Raw genomic sequence first — 15,016 nt, 5'->3', positions numbered from 1 at the left:
CTTTTTGGGGGGATGACAGGATCTCACATAACCCAGGCTATCCTCTAACTCATTATGCAGCTCAAGAAGACCTCCTGATCCTTCAGCTTCCACCTTCAAAGTCCTGTGACTGCAGGCACGCACTACCATGCCTAGTTTAGGACTATTTCTATTGATGGTCTGCTTTCTGTTACCAATCCTGAAAAATCCAAGATGTGTTAGATTACCAATTTTAAATTAACTTTTCCCCCTAAGAGTCCTTACCAATGCCAGAAAATATTGAACGATCACTCCAGTTCCTTCCCCAGTCTTTCCCATTGGCATTAGCATCAGCAGGGTCTTGAGTCCAAGCAGATGGCTCTGTTTTTCTCTTGCCTGCAGAAACAGGTGGAACAGAGTTCCACTTCTCCTCCCCTGCACTCATCTGTGAGGAGAGTTTCACAGACTTTTCATTCCAGCCTCCTCCATTGACAGTAAGATTTTCATTCAATCCCGAAGAAACTTAAAGAAAAGAATGTAAAGATTAAAAACAGATACACAATTTCTTGTTAAAAAAAAAGGGTGTGTGGGGCATTTTCAAGTTTCTATGATAACTTGGCTTATGCTTTGTCCTCTCTCTCCCTTCTTATTGTCCTTTACATAGCTTGAGTATGAAAAAAGTAAGCGAAACAGTTCTCACATGGTTTCCACAGATCCCTTTAAAAACTTGTTTCTGAGATAGAATCTCACTATGTAGCCCCTACTAGTCTCATGGTTCTCCTACCTCTGTTTCTATAGTGCTGGGATTACAAGCATGCACCACAATACCTGACAGACGATTAAAATGTAACATGCATACTAATGGCAAACTGAAAAGATGTACTCTAGTATATTCTGAATACTCACCCACTATGAAATGACTTCTTAGTTAGACATTCCTTCCTTAAATACACCTTTGTATATTATATTACGTGTAATGACAGCATGTCAGAATCAACTAAGAAATTTATTTTTTTTAAAAAATATTTATTTATTTATTTATTTATTTATTTATTTATTTATTTATTTATTTATTATGTATACAATATTCTGTCTGTGTGTATGTCTGCAGGCCAGAAGAGGGCACCAGATCTTATTACAGATGGTTGTGAGCCACCATGTGGTTGACTGGGAATTGAACTCAGAACCTTTGGAAGAGCAGGCAATGTTCTTAACCACTGAGCCATCTCTCCAGCCCCAACTAAGAAATTTAAACAGACTCTATGGACAGGTCTGTGTATGGTATGCTTTTGCTTCCTAGATGTGCAGCCAGGACTGAGATGCTTGGACAGTAAGTGTCGAGAACAAGCCTAAGATGAGAAGTGCTTTTCTTTCTGTGGCACTTCTGCTTTAGGCCACCATAATGATCTGCTTGCTTCAGCGATGAGAAATGAGTGAATTAGGTTATTTTTGTTTGTTAAGCACCCAATAACTTTAAACTATATTCATTTATCACAAAATATTTGATACCATCAAGGAAGAAGTTAAAATTTATAAAGAGCTACATTTTCTTAAGATACAGAGTAAAGTCTTCTTATCCCAAGTATGTGCATATTATAATCATGTTCAACAAAGATCCTTTTGTATTGGTTTGAATGACACAAGCAAGAAACAAAATTGCACATAAATTATTACTGAATGCTTTTATATATAGGAAGGGAAGGAGCTAGAACGTCAAAACCAGAGTGTGAGTGAGCATCCTTTTCCATTTTTAAAATCTCTAGGCTATGATTATACTAATATAGAAATTAAAAATTAACTTTAACCCATTTTCTTTCCTTCAACATCATTCATGCAAGGAAAGAGAATGTACGCAAGTTTCTATTTTGATGGGCCTTCAGTTTAAGTTACATGTAATTTCTCTCACCCTGAAGTGCAGAATCTCCTTTTCCCGATTTAAAGTTGCTAACTTGAACATTTAGATGAGAATCACCTGGGTTGAAATAGAAATAAGATTTATTTCCACTATGCACATTAAATCAGGAAGAACACACAATTGTTATCTATAATAAACTGCTCCTTCAAGTGCCAGTTTTGACATTAAAAGAGTGATTTTTGCAACGTATCATATCTACAGGGAACTGAATGTCTAGTTATCACATTTTTAGTCAATTAAAATGTCGAGTCCTGGAAAACTGCCTAATTATAAATTATTATAAGCATTGCCCGTTTTTCTGCAATGCTTTTAAATTCTGAAGGTTCTTTCAGGTAGGAACTGGAGAATCGAGCTCTGAAATTGGATTCAACTTTGCCTCATCTCAACATGAGCTGCCTTTTCAATAATCCCAGAAGCAAGCACATCAATTTAAGAAGAGCATTACCAGATTTGGGATTATAACAGGAAATATGGCAAAAAAAAATGAGAATTACATGTTCTAACATAAAAATTCCAATCTCTGGCATAAAATAACCAAACTAACTCAAAACACCTATGAAACAAGAGGTGCAAGCAAGGCAGGCATGCCTAAATCAGAAAAAAAAGGGGTCGCCAACAAAAATACTAAAACTATTGATACTATACAATAGCATAATGGATAAGGAGAACTCACTGCTGTACCACGGCAGTAAATTTAAGTAAGTTAGCAAACAAAGAGCAAACATAAAAACAGCAAGGTTAAGAAGGTGATCTGCTAACAACCCAGAGATCCAAAACAGGGAGGTCACTAACAAAAGGCAAAGGAGATAAACCAATGCTTTGCATCAAGCTGAGCAGCATCACTTTGCAACTGTTGTCTTTAGGGTAAAATGTTAGCAGTGCAAAGTGCTACCTTAAGGTAGTTATCAATGCTGGACAGTTTGCACAGCAGAGTTCTGGGTAGGAAGGATACTGGCTCCATCATCTTTGAAGTTCTGGTCTAGCTTTATCAACACTTAGAAAATTGACAAAACAAGAACCAAACCAAAACCAAAACAATAACAAAACTGGGGTGGAGAGACAGAACCTGCACTAACCACAACATGCTTGTTCCATGTTGGAATGAAAGTGCCCAACATGCAGAATGGTGATAAATATTCCACTTAATCAATGTCTTATTCACAGTAAGAAATGGAGATGTAAGAAAACTGGGCAAAGCAACATACACGAGGGAAAGAAGCAACAACATTTTCTAATGTGACTCAAGGCAGAAAGGCAAATTTTAATTTAATAAGCCATTCATTAGGCAATATTAATAACACTGCTGTTATGCGGTAAACCAGGATGTGGTTCACAATACTCTCATGAAGAAGGGTATATCAGCACAATGATGTTAGCAGATCAAAATAGATTGTGACATAATAATTTGTACATCTGACTTAAAGGAGTTTGATTTGATGTACCACTCTTATGTTCCACTAATATACCTTTATTCTTCTTGGAACCAACAGGAAATGATGCAGTTGTAAGTTGCTCGGTGGTAACTGTGATGGTATTTTCTATCCCAGGGATAGTTGAATCCAATGAACCAGAATCAGTCAGCACTTTATCACGTTTACGCTGTTGTCGTTTCTCTCTGTGACTAATTTTAGTTTCCCAGGCTCCTGACATAGCCCGAGAAAAAAAATGTTATTCAGTAAGGGGAAAACAAAAAAGTTGTAGATTTGAGGGGAAAAAAATATGGGATGGGGCAGATATAATAAATTTAGATAATTAAGCTAAAAACCAAGAGTGCTGATTATATTAATTTGCTCTAAGAATTTATTCTAATCTCATGTTATTTTAGGCAAAAAAACCTATTTTTATTCTAGTTTTGTTTTTTAACAAAAATTTTGCATATGGTTTAGGAAAAGTGACAGAAAATAATTGTCTCTTATCTTTTTATCCTGTTGGGTAGAAGGAGAGTGTTATATCTGCTACTAATACATGAGTTTAGGGTACGATAATAAATGGCTTATTCAAGAATTTTGCACACAGCCTTTTTGGAATGGTAAATTTAAGAAAAATGGGAAACTCCAAACCATATTTTTAGGAAACAAAGACAAGATGAATGGCCTCTCAATTGCTCAGAATATTGAGCAAACATAAATCTAAAGAATAAGCACCATTGGATGCTTAAATGATTTAGATAACCAAAGTGTTTCTTAACAACGTCACAGATCTTTATGTTAAAATTTATGGAAATTAAAAAGAGCTACATACAAGATTAACTGAAACAAATGCAGCTTGTATACCACACACCTTAGTTTAAAATATTTAAATATTTTCTATAGGCCTTTCCCTTGCTCAAATACCTTCATCAACTTCCTTTCCATCATGGCGTGAACTGTTTTGCACTGCTTTTGCATCTGACTTTGATTTCTTCTTATTTTTCTTTGACTGAAATAGTAAAATAGAATGTTACTTATTATTTTTCTATGTTTTTGAAAAGGTAGGAGTCAGTAAAATACATAATGAAATGTATGATACTGACAAGTAAAAAATTTAAGTTTGATTTAAACTTAGCATATATGTGGCAATAAGGTTATCATTTGAGTGGTTACTTTGTGCTAATTACAGTAATTTTCTTTATTCTTTAAAAATACATTTTTAGAGATGAGAAAATGGAGATATAAATAGTAATTAAACATTACACAGGCTCTACTGGGTCACATTAAATTAGTAAATGAAGTTAAAATTCAAGGTCTGCTTGGTTCCAAAACCACATTATGCTCTTACACATAATGTGTCCTACATTATAGTATAAATAAAGTATTGTAATATGCTGCTCTAGGGGCAATAAAATTAAAACCCACTGCCATTTTCAAGAGAGAAATTATATACCAAATAATGGTTTGATTAGTATATTGCTGATAAACCCTATGTACAACAAACTGATATATCAATTGTATAAAGCAGAATATTTAGTCAGTTTCAAAGCAATGAGAAAAATATTTCAGACTGTATAACAAGTCAATAAAGATAAAAATACCAAAGTAAGATACAAATTCTGGAACAGCCTTCTAATTCCCTTCCTGCTAATTTTATATCATCCTTTCAAAAGCTTCCCCAAAACTGCACATGGTTTCTGTGTTTAGATAGGTGTATCCAGAAAAGAAACAACATTAACAATACTGTAGGGTTTTGGTGCTTTGTTTTATTGAAATAAGTTCGCCTTTAACCCGGGCTGACCTTGTTGGTCATTCAGCCCTGAAGTAATCACACAGAAACCATATTATTTAAATCATTGCTTGGCCCATTAGCTCTAGCTTCTTATTGGTTAACTCTTATGTCTTAATTTAACCCATTTCTATTAATGTGTATGGCCACGTGGCTGTGGCTTACTGACTAAAGTTCCAGTGTCTGTCTCTGGTAGGAATACATGGCTTCTCTCTGACTCTGCCCTTCTTTCTCCCAGCATTCAGTTTAGTTTTCCCAGCCTAGCTCTGTTCTAACCTATCAGGCCAAGCCAGTTTCTTTATTTACCAATGATATTCATAGCATACAGAGGGAATCCCACACCATGACCTCAAATTCCTAAGCCTCCAGCCTCTTCCTTCAGAGCCCTAAGATTATAGCATAGGCATAGTTGTGTTATAGTTGTGCACCGCCACACCCAGCCTTAAATGTCTGGTTAAACATAACTGTAGTCACTCATTACTGCACAGCATTTTTAAGTTACAGGCTGCATTGTACTGATAAGATATTTATAATATGAATAAACGATAAACACACTTTGAATGAACCAAGCAGATGATCTCTAAGTGCTTTCCTACGTGAGAACTTGCAGACAGTCAGACTGACATACCTGTCAGCTTCCCATCTATGGATTCAACCAACTTCATATTGAAAACATACGAGGGAATAAAACACACCTGTACAGACTTTTTGTGAGCACTCCCTGAGCAATATAGTATAAGAATTATTTAAACAGCACTTATAGTTTATTAAGTACTGTAAATTATTTAGACACAAAAGTATGGAAGGGTATATATGATAGATATTACAAATAGTTAACTTTTTATAGTATAAAGGATTTAAGCACCTAAAGAAATTGATTGGTATCTGCATGGGGTCCAGGTGCCAATACCAGACAGAGATTGAGGGACAAGTGTATTCTTAAATGGTATGAATTTTGAAATGTAGTAAAAACTGTTTTTTGACATAAGTGTATATTTTTAATCACTTTTTTACAAGTTGTTTTATTCTCTTCCTAACTGATCTGCATTTGACTTTTTGAATGTTCTCATCATGTATCATGTTTAGCATACTGTTTTATTATATTTACCAGGTTGTTCATATCCACTTTTTAAAAGAATTAAAATTTTATAAGAATTCAGTGGCTTCAGTATATTCAAAGAACTTGTAAAATCATCATCATCATTTTCTTTAGTCCATTAGCAAGTATTCCCCATCTCCCTTTCCTCACTAAACAACCTCTTATTTCTGTTTTGGCCATAACCATTCTAAGGAAACGGTAATACACTGAATATCTATTACAGGCTAGAGCAGGTACAACAAACTTTGTTAAAGACTGGAAAATCAAGTGTTTTAGGTTTTAAAGGCCTGGTGGCTTTGTGATAACCACATAACTTTGTAGTATAAAAGCAGGCTTGTATACAACATAAAAATGAACTCATAGCCTGTTCCAATAAAACTTTATTCAAGCTATATAAGTATATTAACATTTTATAACATAACTTATTAGGCTAGACAACTAGTACAAAATATCTAAAATACTATCACTTCAACAGTAACCAATTATTAAAAAATGTATTTTAATAACAATGACAAAGTATAAAGAGGAGGGTGATCTAAGTCTTTGGCATCTGGTGTAATCATGGCTAATCCATCTGAAACAGTGTATGTTATACTTAATCTCAATTCAGATTAGTTACATTTTGAATATTCAATATCCACATGTAGCAAGTGGCTGCTATAAGAGATAGTCTATGTCTCCAGAACCTATAGTAAGCATCCCCCCTTTATAAATTAAGAAAATTGAGGTCATAGGAGATTACAGAAAATGTCTAAGATCATGGGTGAAACTAGGAATAAAGTCCAGTTCTAACTCCAGTCTCCATATTTACAAATAACCTGCTATTCCAGCTAATTTAACTGCAAAAGCACATTTAATAATAATTAAACATAAAATTATTTATGTAGTACACAAATCAAGGTGGAGGTGAATTTCCTCTCTGCTGCCTTAGTGCTACACAGGCTGCTGGGGGAGAACTATCATCAACAGTCTTGCTCAGCTGTGGGTCCTGCATGCAAATGTCTGCACTGGTGCAATAATGGCATCGCTGGCAGGAAGTAACCAGTTACTCTCATTGGATCTGAGGCCTGCTCCACAGGCAGGAATTCACATTTGGTACTGGAAACATTAAAAAGGCTATGGTAAGGATGAAGTCATAGGTCTTAGTGAGGAAGCTGCTATGATTTTGCTAAATGGACATGAGGTACCTGTCCAGGTGCCTTCTTAGTATTTATTTATGACAGCAGATAAGTGCTGCTATCAGCTTGGGTCAAAGAAGCTTCTTTTTGCAATGGGCAGTGGTTACTTCAGAGACTCACAATTGTTCAAAATACTGAGATTAAGTTACTAAAATGCTCAGCCCTGCATGGAACACCTGTGTCATTCCCTCCAGGGCTCAGTGAACACCAAGAGGAAGTGGAAAGGATCTAAGAGCTTCCAGACACAATATGACCATTACATTCTTTACCTCTGTAGCCCCCAGTATCTGCACTAGAACTGTACAAGATGAATCTTGTCAACAGTCCATCATGAAGTGAGGAGGTGCTTACAAGGCCCGGTCCCTCTTTGAGTTATTACATGCAGTTAATTTTGTAAGCATTATATGCAATTAATGGTTTCTGAGGGGAAAGGAGAAACTTTCTTTCAGTAGTGTAGCCACTGGATACCTATGCTCATGTAAATAAACAACCGGTTACCCATGCCCTTCTAAGTTTAAATTCACTGGTACACACAAACTCTCTCCTCAACCCTTCCCTCAAAGGACAGACACTGAAAAAGGGTAGAATTACACTCACTCAAGTACATTAAGATTTGTTAGTAACTACTCTCACTATTTATTTGCTGATGATATGATAGTTTACATAAGCGACCCCAAACCTCATAAACACTTTTAGTTATGTAGCAGGATACAAGATTAACTCAAAAAAAAAAAAAAATCAGTAGCCACCCTGTACACAGATGATAAATGGGCCGAGAAAGAAATCAGAGAAACATCACCCTTCACACTAGCCACAAATAGCATAAAATATCTCGGAGTAACTTGAACCAAACAAGTGGAAGACTTGTATGACAAGAACTTTAAATCTTTGAAGAAAGAAATTGAAGACGCTAGAAAATGGAAAGATCTCCCATGCTCTTGGGTAGGTAAATATAGTAAAAATGGCAATGTTACCAAAAGCAATCTACAGATTCAATGCCATGCCCATTAAAATCCCAGCAAAATTCTTCACAGACCTCAAAAGAACGGTACTCAACTTCATATGGAAAAGCAAAAAACCCAGGATAGCCCAAACAATCCTGTACAATAAAAGAATTTCTGGAAGCATCACAATCCCTGACTTCAAACTCTACTACAGAGCTACAGTACTGAAAACAGCCTGGTATTGGCATAAAAAGAGACAGAAGGACCAATGGAACTGGATAGAAGACCCGGATATTAAATCACACACTGTCGAACACCTGATTTTTTTTAAATTTAATTATGTATACAATGTTTAGTCTGTATGTATGCCTGCCCACCAGAAGAGGGCACCAGATCTCATAGATGGTTGTGAGCCACCATGTGGTTGCTGGGAATTGAACTCAGGACCTCTGGAAGAGCAGCCAGTGCTCTTAACCTCTGAGCCATCTCTCTAGCCCCGAACACCTGATTTTTGATGAAGAAGCAAAAAATATCAAATGGAAAAAAGAAAGCATAGTTAACAAATGGTGCTGGTATAACTGGATAACAACATGTAGAAGAATGAAAATAGACCCATATCTATCACCATGCACAAAATTCAAGTCCAGATGGATCAAAGACCTCAACATAAAAAGCCAGTCACATTGAACCTTATAGAAGAGAAAGTGGGAAGTACACTTGAACATATTGGCACAGGGAACCACTTCCTAAATATAACCCCAGCAGCACAGACACTGAAAGAAACAATAAATGGGACCTCCTGAAACTGAAAAGCTTCTATAAAGCAAAGGACACAGTCAACAAGACAAAATGACAGCCTACAGAATGGGAAAAGATCTTCACCAATCCCATATTCTGATCTCCAAAACATACAAATAACCCAAGAAATTGGTATTCAAAAGAACAAATAATCCAATAAGAAAATGGAGTACAGACAAATAGAGAACTCTCAGCAGAGGAATCTAAAATGGCTGAAAGACACTTAAAGAAATGCTCAACATCCTTCGTCATCAGAGAAATACAAATCAAAACAACTCTGAGATTCCATCTTACACCTGTAAGAATGACCAAGATCAAAAACACTGATGACAACTTATGCTGGAGAGGTTGTGGGAAAAGGGAACACTTCTGCATTGCTGGTGGGAATGCAAGCTGGTGCAGCCCCTTTGGATATCACTGTGGCAATTTCTCAGAAAATTAGGAAACAACCTTCCTCAAGACCCAGTAATATCACTTTTGAGTATATATCCAAAGGATGCTCAATTGTGCCACAAGGACATGTGTTCATAGCAGCATTGTTTGTCATATCCAGAACCTGGAAACAACCTAAATGCCCCTTGATCAAAGAATGGATAAGAAAAATGTGGTAATTTGTACATTTACACAATGGAGTACTACAGAGCAGAAAAAAAATGACAGCTTGAATTTTGCAGGAAAATGGATGGAGCTAGAAAACATTATTTTGAGTAAGGTAACCCAGAAAGACAATTATCTTTCTGGGTAAAAAATGTGATAATTTTTAAACATAAAGCAAAGAAAACCAGCCTATAAATCACAATCCCGGAGAACCCAGACAACAATGAGGATCCTAAGAGAGACATACATGGATCTAATCTACATGGGAAATAGAAAAAGACAAGATCTCACAAGTAAACTGGGAGCATGGGAATCTGGGGAAATGGCTGAAAGGGAAGGGAGAGGCAGGGAGGGAAGCAGAGAAAAATGTAGAGGTCAATAAATAGATTTGTTAGTTAATATCAGCTTACATTAGACTTAAATATGCCTTAATTTTATCACTATTTCTAAGTTTTTTTTTACCAGAAATGTTAATCCAGATGAGAATGAATATGCACATAAAGCTTTACAATAAATATTCAATATGTAGTTATTTGTCCCAGTCAGTTTACTGACATGAAAGATTCTTTGTGCACACAATGTATTCATGCTATAAGCACTCTGTCCTTGAACTGTATTTCTCTAGTGATTACAGACCTGTGCCCCTAAGGTCTCAGTTACCATCTTACACTTTTAAGGAGCTCTACTATAGCTAATACCCCTAGGGGAAATCTTTGGCACAATTGTTTATCTTTCTTGTTACTATACTCCCAACCCTATTTATTGACATATTCCAGCACAGGATCAGGTACATTATTAAATCTTGTCCATACAACGTTAACAGTAAAAATTCCAAATAATTTGATTTAAAAATGGATATTTGAACAGATATTTCTGAAGACACATGGCCAGAAATGAGCAACACTCCAATCATCAGGGAAATGCAAGGGCTGGTGAAATGGTTGAACAGGTAAAAGTGCTTGTAATGCAAGCCCACTGACCTGATTTTGATCCAAAACCTGTAGAACTCATATAATGTAGTGGTATACACCTGTAATCCCAGAACTCCTTTGGAGAACAGGGAGGTAGAGACAGGAGTATGCAGGGCAGCAGAATCAAGAGAGACTCTGCTTCATCAAGGTATGAGAGAATCAACTCCCAGATGCTATCTTCTGATCACATGCGCTGTGGTACAGGCCTATCTAGAGATACACAGATACACTCATACAAATGCATGCACGCACGCACACACATGCACACACACACCACGTAAATCCATGATGATGAGCTGTAAAACAAAGGGGATTCTACTGTTGACGGGAATATAGACTGATACAGACACTTAAAAGTGTGTACACATTTGATAAACAGCTATGACTTGTAAAGCTCTGACTTAAACTATAATACATTATATAAGGAAAACCACAAATGTAAGCAAGTAAGCACTCTGCATTCAGGAAGCATTGTTACAAGTTACTCTAGTTGATGCTTAGTTCAATGTATGCTGCTTTGGAATTATTTTGTTTGGTGACAATTCTCAAACTTCTCGGTCTGAGGATACTAAAGACACTAAAGTACTATTGCTAATGTATTTAAAATAACAACTATCTATACTCATAATTATATCAACATAGTGATATTTTTCAAAACAAAATGACATGTTTATAGTTAGGTGGTGATGCTGCATGCTTTTAATCCCAGTATTCAAGAGGCAGAGGCAGAGGCAGGTGGATCTCTGTGAGTTTGAGGCTAGCCTGGTCTACACAGTGAGTTCCAGGACAGGCTTCAAAGCTACACAAAGAAACCCTGTCTTGAAAGACCAACTGACTGACTGACCAACTGACCAAACAGCCAGCCAAATAAATAAATAAAAGCAAACAAACAAATAAATATTTTTAAAAATGACATGTTTGTGAGGACAGCATTAAATGTATTTCAAGTATCTTTAATGTCTGGTTTGTATAACTAATTTAACTACTTCTTTGTCCAACTTATTGAGATAAGTTGTTTTGATTGTGGCACATGAAGAAAATTCAGAGATGTTCACAAATATGCGTTTGTTAAGTTTCATTTTGTGGCGCTGGAGGTTAAACCCAGGGTCCTGTGCATGATAAGGCAAATGATTTATTATTGAGTTATATCCCTGGCCCACACAGAGATATATCCAATGGAGAATCGAAGAGAATTTCCCCCTTCAAATAATTCTGAATATCCTCCCTTGGCATTACATCAGGTAAGTGTTTTCAGTGTTGGAAATGACTGGTTAAAAAAAAAAAGAATTAATTATTAAGACATAAGATTTCTTTTGAGGGTGAAGGAAATATTATATAATTTGACTGTAGCTGCATGTATTTTTTTATTTTATTTTTAAAGACAGGATCTCACTATGTATGCAGCTCTAGCTGTTCTGGAACTCACAGAGATCCACCTGCCTCTGCTCCCTGCGTGCTGAAATTAAAGGTGTGTAAAACCATGCCCAGTTTAGTAACTACTTCTATTAATTTCAAAATAAAACTCCTTAACAAAAAAGAAAGAAAATTAATGTGACTAGAAGTGAGAAAGGTCAAGAAGCTGAAATTGGGCTAATTCCATAGGCAGGGCTTTTAAGTCAGGTTCAAAACTGTGGAGTGTGGGGGCTGGAGACATGGCTCACTGGTTAAAAGAAGATCTGCTCTTACAACAGATCTGAGTTTAGTCCTCAGTACCCATGCATGCCACTCACAACTGCCTGAATCTCCAGTTCCAGGGGATTTGATGGCCCCTGACCTCATCATGTACCTGCAACGTAACACACAAACACTCACACAGGCATTCATACACACAACCAGATAAAAAGTAAACACATCTTAAAAGAAATAAACTGTGGCTGGGCGGTGGTGGCGCACGCCTTTAATCCCAGCACTTGGGAGGCAGAGGCAGGCGGATCTCTGGGAGTTCGAGGCCAGCTTGGTCTACAAGAGCTAGTTCCAGGATGGGCACCAAAGCTACAGAGAAACCTTGTCTCAAAAAACAAAAACAAAAAAACAAACAAACAAACAAAAAGAATTAAACTGTGAAATTTTTTCTAAGAGCACAGAGAAAGCATGAACAATTTTTAGAGAAGAAACTATCTGAAACTAAAGATAAACTAAACACCATATAAACACCATATTTTACCGCCCACGGGCACTGCCCTATGTAGAGCATAGATATATATGTAGGCAAAACACCTATACACATAAAAAACCCTTTTCATACTCTACTATATTAAAATTAACTTTGAATGAATATTTAATGACTTAAAATGAAATATTATTTAAAATAAACACCCCCTTCACTGTTGCTTGTTAAGATGAAGTAATGTGCAAAAATACTTGGCTCATTGAATACTATTCGCTCTTAGAGTGAATGATTTTATAATAGCAAATGATTTCAGTGTATATCACTGACTTCATTTTTAATAATTTAATAGTAACAAACCTTTATACATTTTGTTTATAATTACTTTTCTAATTAGCATTTTTCAGATTTTCCTTTTTCGTTTAGATCTTTGTAATACTAGACACAAAATGGATTCATAATCATACATGCTGCCGACACACGAATTTACCTGGTTTTACATATAAATAAGTTAAAAAAACATATGCTCCTCCAATCTTAATCACTCACCTTTAAGGCTTTTCCTTTAAGTGAGTCTGAATATGTTCATTTTGATTCTCCCCCCCGCCCCAGTTTCTGAAATACCACCCAATCTTAATAATTAAGTCAGTATTTTCTCTTTTTTTTGAGCCATGGTCTCCTTCACTCTGCAGCCCTGGCTGACCTGGAACTCACTATAGATTAGGTTGCCCTTGAACTCACAGCCCAGCAAATCAGTCTTTTCTGGATACCCAAGTAGGATTCCTTTTCTGCACTGGTTACACAGCACCAAATACCCTATTTTATCAGATAGCTTCTTTCCTTATCTAGACTGTAATCCTTCTGAGGGTAAAATACATTACTATTTCTCTACCTTCAGTAATTATTATCACAATGCCTGGCTAATATCCTTATATGATCTCTACTAGGAACATATCAGTGAGGCACTGATTGGCCTCCAGATCAAAACAAAGATGTAAAAAACTACAAGACGTGGTGGCATGCAGCTGTAATCCCAGCATTATGAAGGTGGAGACAGAAGGATCATAAGTTTGAAGTTAGTCTAGGCTATAAAAACAGAAACTATGGCAGCTGGTTTAATCTGCTTTATACACCCAAGTTCACTCTAGCTCTCCATATATGATGTGTGTGCTTGTTTCCTTTCTAGACCAAGTTGTATCTATAAGGCTTACTCAAATGACAAGAAATGTAGCCAATATTATAACTTGAGAAACAATTACTTTCTGTATAAAAACCATGTTTCTTAGGGCTGGATACATCTCAGTGGAGCAATAGTTACTTTTCAGAGGACCTGAGTTCAGTTCCCAGCAGGTACAACCGCAGCTCATAACCCTTTGTAACAACAGCTCCAGGGAGATCCAATGCACTCATCTGTTGTGGAAGTCAGAGGACAATTTGGAGGAGTAACTTCTTTCCTACTATCATGTTGATTCTGGGGATAGAACTTGGTGACAAATGCCTGTACTTACTGAGTCATGTTGCCAGCCATCACCCAAATCTTTTAAATAAGGACCTTAGTATAGAATTATTTTGTTAAATAAAGTTAACTGCTTAATAGATTATTTAATTTCCCTAACAATGGAAATCTATTTCAACAATACCATCTGACAGTTTTGCTAAGCATTTTTATATTACAAGGCACAATATCAACAAATATCAAGACTCTATTTTTGTATAAGAAATAACCTATAAAGCCAGAACCTTACTCAAACAAAAAATACTCAAGACATAAATTACTTTTGGCATAATGAACATTTATTACCACTGTAATATTTAAGAATATTTGGTAGCATAATCTTCTTTAAAAAAAAAACTTTAACTACCCATCCAAGTATCATTATTTTAAATTCTGGAGTTTCCTTAAATGGAAGATACACAATCCTATCAAACACAAAAAGCATGATTTTTTTTTATGTCACTGCCTTTATTAAAAACTTACAATGCCTTGGGTTCCCAAGCTTACCTTTTCATTTTTCTTGTCTGTCTCTGGTGGCTGCTTTGCTGTTATACTTCGAGGAGTTCTAACAACTTCATCCTCAGGTACTTCAACAGTCCGTCCATTTGACTGAAAGGTTACAAGAAAACATCACATCATCAAACTGGCTGGCTGGCCAAACCAAAGACAAAAACACGCACAACAATCAAATTTTTCCCCAACCTAAATTAACAAGGCTGCTTTTGCATGAGTATTTTGTCTTGCATGTTAATCACG

At 36.1% G+C, this 15,016-nt stretch overlaps 1 protein-coding gene across 3 annotated transcripts in view; it reads right to left on the bottom strand.

The window, feature by feature from the left end:
- Mtdh (metadherin) overlaps positions 1-15,016 on the bottom strand; it is a 53,146-nt gene that overhangs the window by 22,868 nt on the left and 15,262 nt on the right. For all 3 annotated transcript variants that reach the window (XM_050162359.1, XM_050162353.1, XM_050162369.1), the window contains exons 2-6: positions 14,768-14,869; positions 4,207-4,291; positions 3,340-3,516; positions 1,865-1,930; positions 244-480 (exon numbers count right to left, since the gene is read on the bottom strand). In XM_050162359.1, coding sequence (XP_050018316.1) covers positions 244-480; positions 1,865-1,930; positions 3,340-3,516; positions 4,207-4,291; positions 14,768-14,869 — 667 coding nt within the window. The remainder of the gene's footprint in view (positions 1-243; positions 481-1,864; positions 1,931-3,339; positions 3,517-4,206; positions 4,292-14,767; positions 14,870-15,016) is intronic.

This window comes from Alexandromys fortis, unplaced genomic scaffold (assembly GCF_014885135.2).
Source record: "Alexandromys fortis isolate MF-2015 unplaced genomic scaffold, M_Fortis_MF-2015_v1.1 scaffold_17, whole genome shotgun sequence".
Taxonomy (NCBI): domain Eukaryota; kingdom Metazoa; phylum Chordata; class Mammalia; order Rodentia; family Cricetidae; genus Alexandromys; species Alexandromys fortis.
This window is presented reverse-complemented; position numbering and strand designations above follow the sequence as displayed.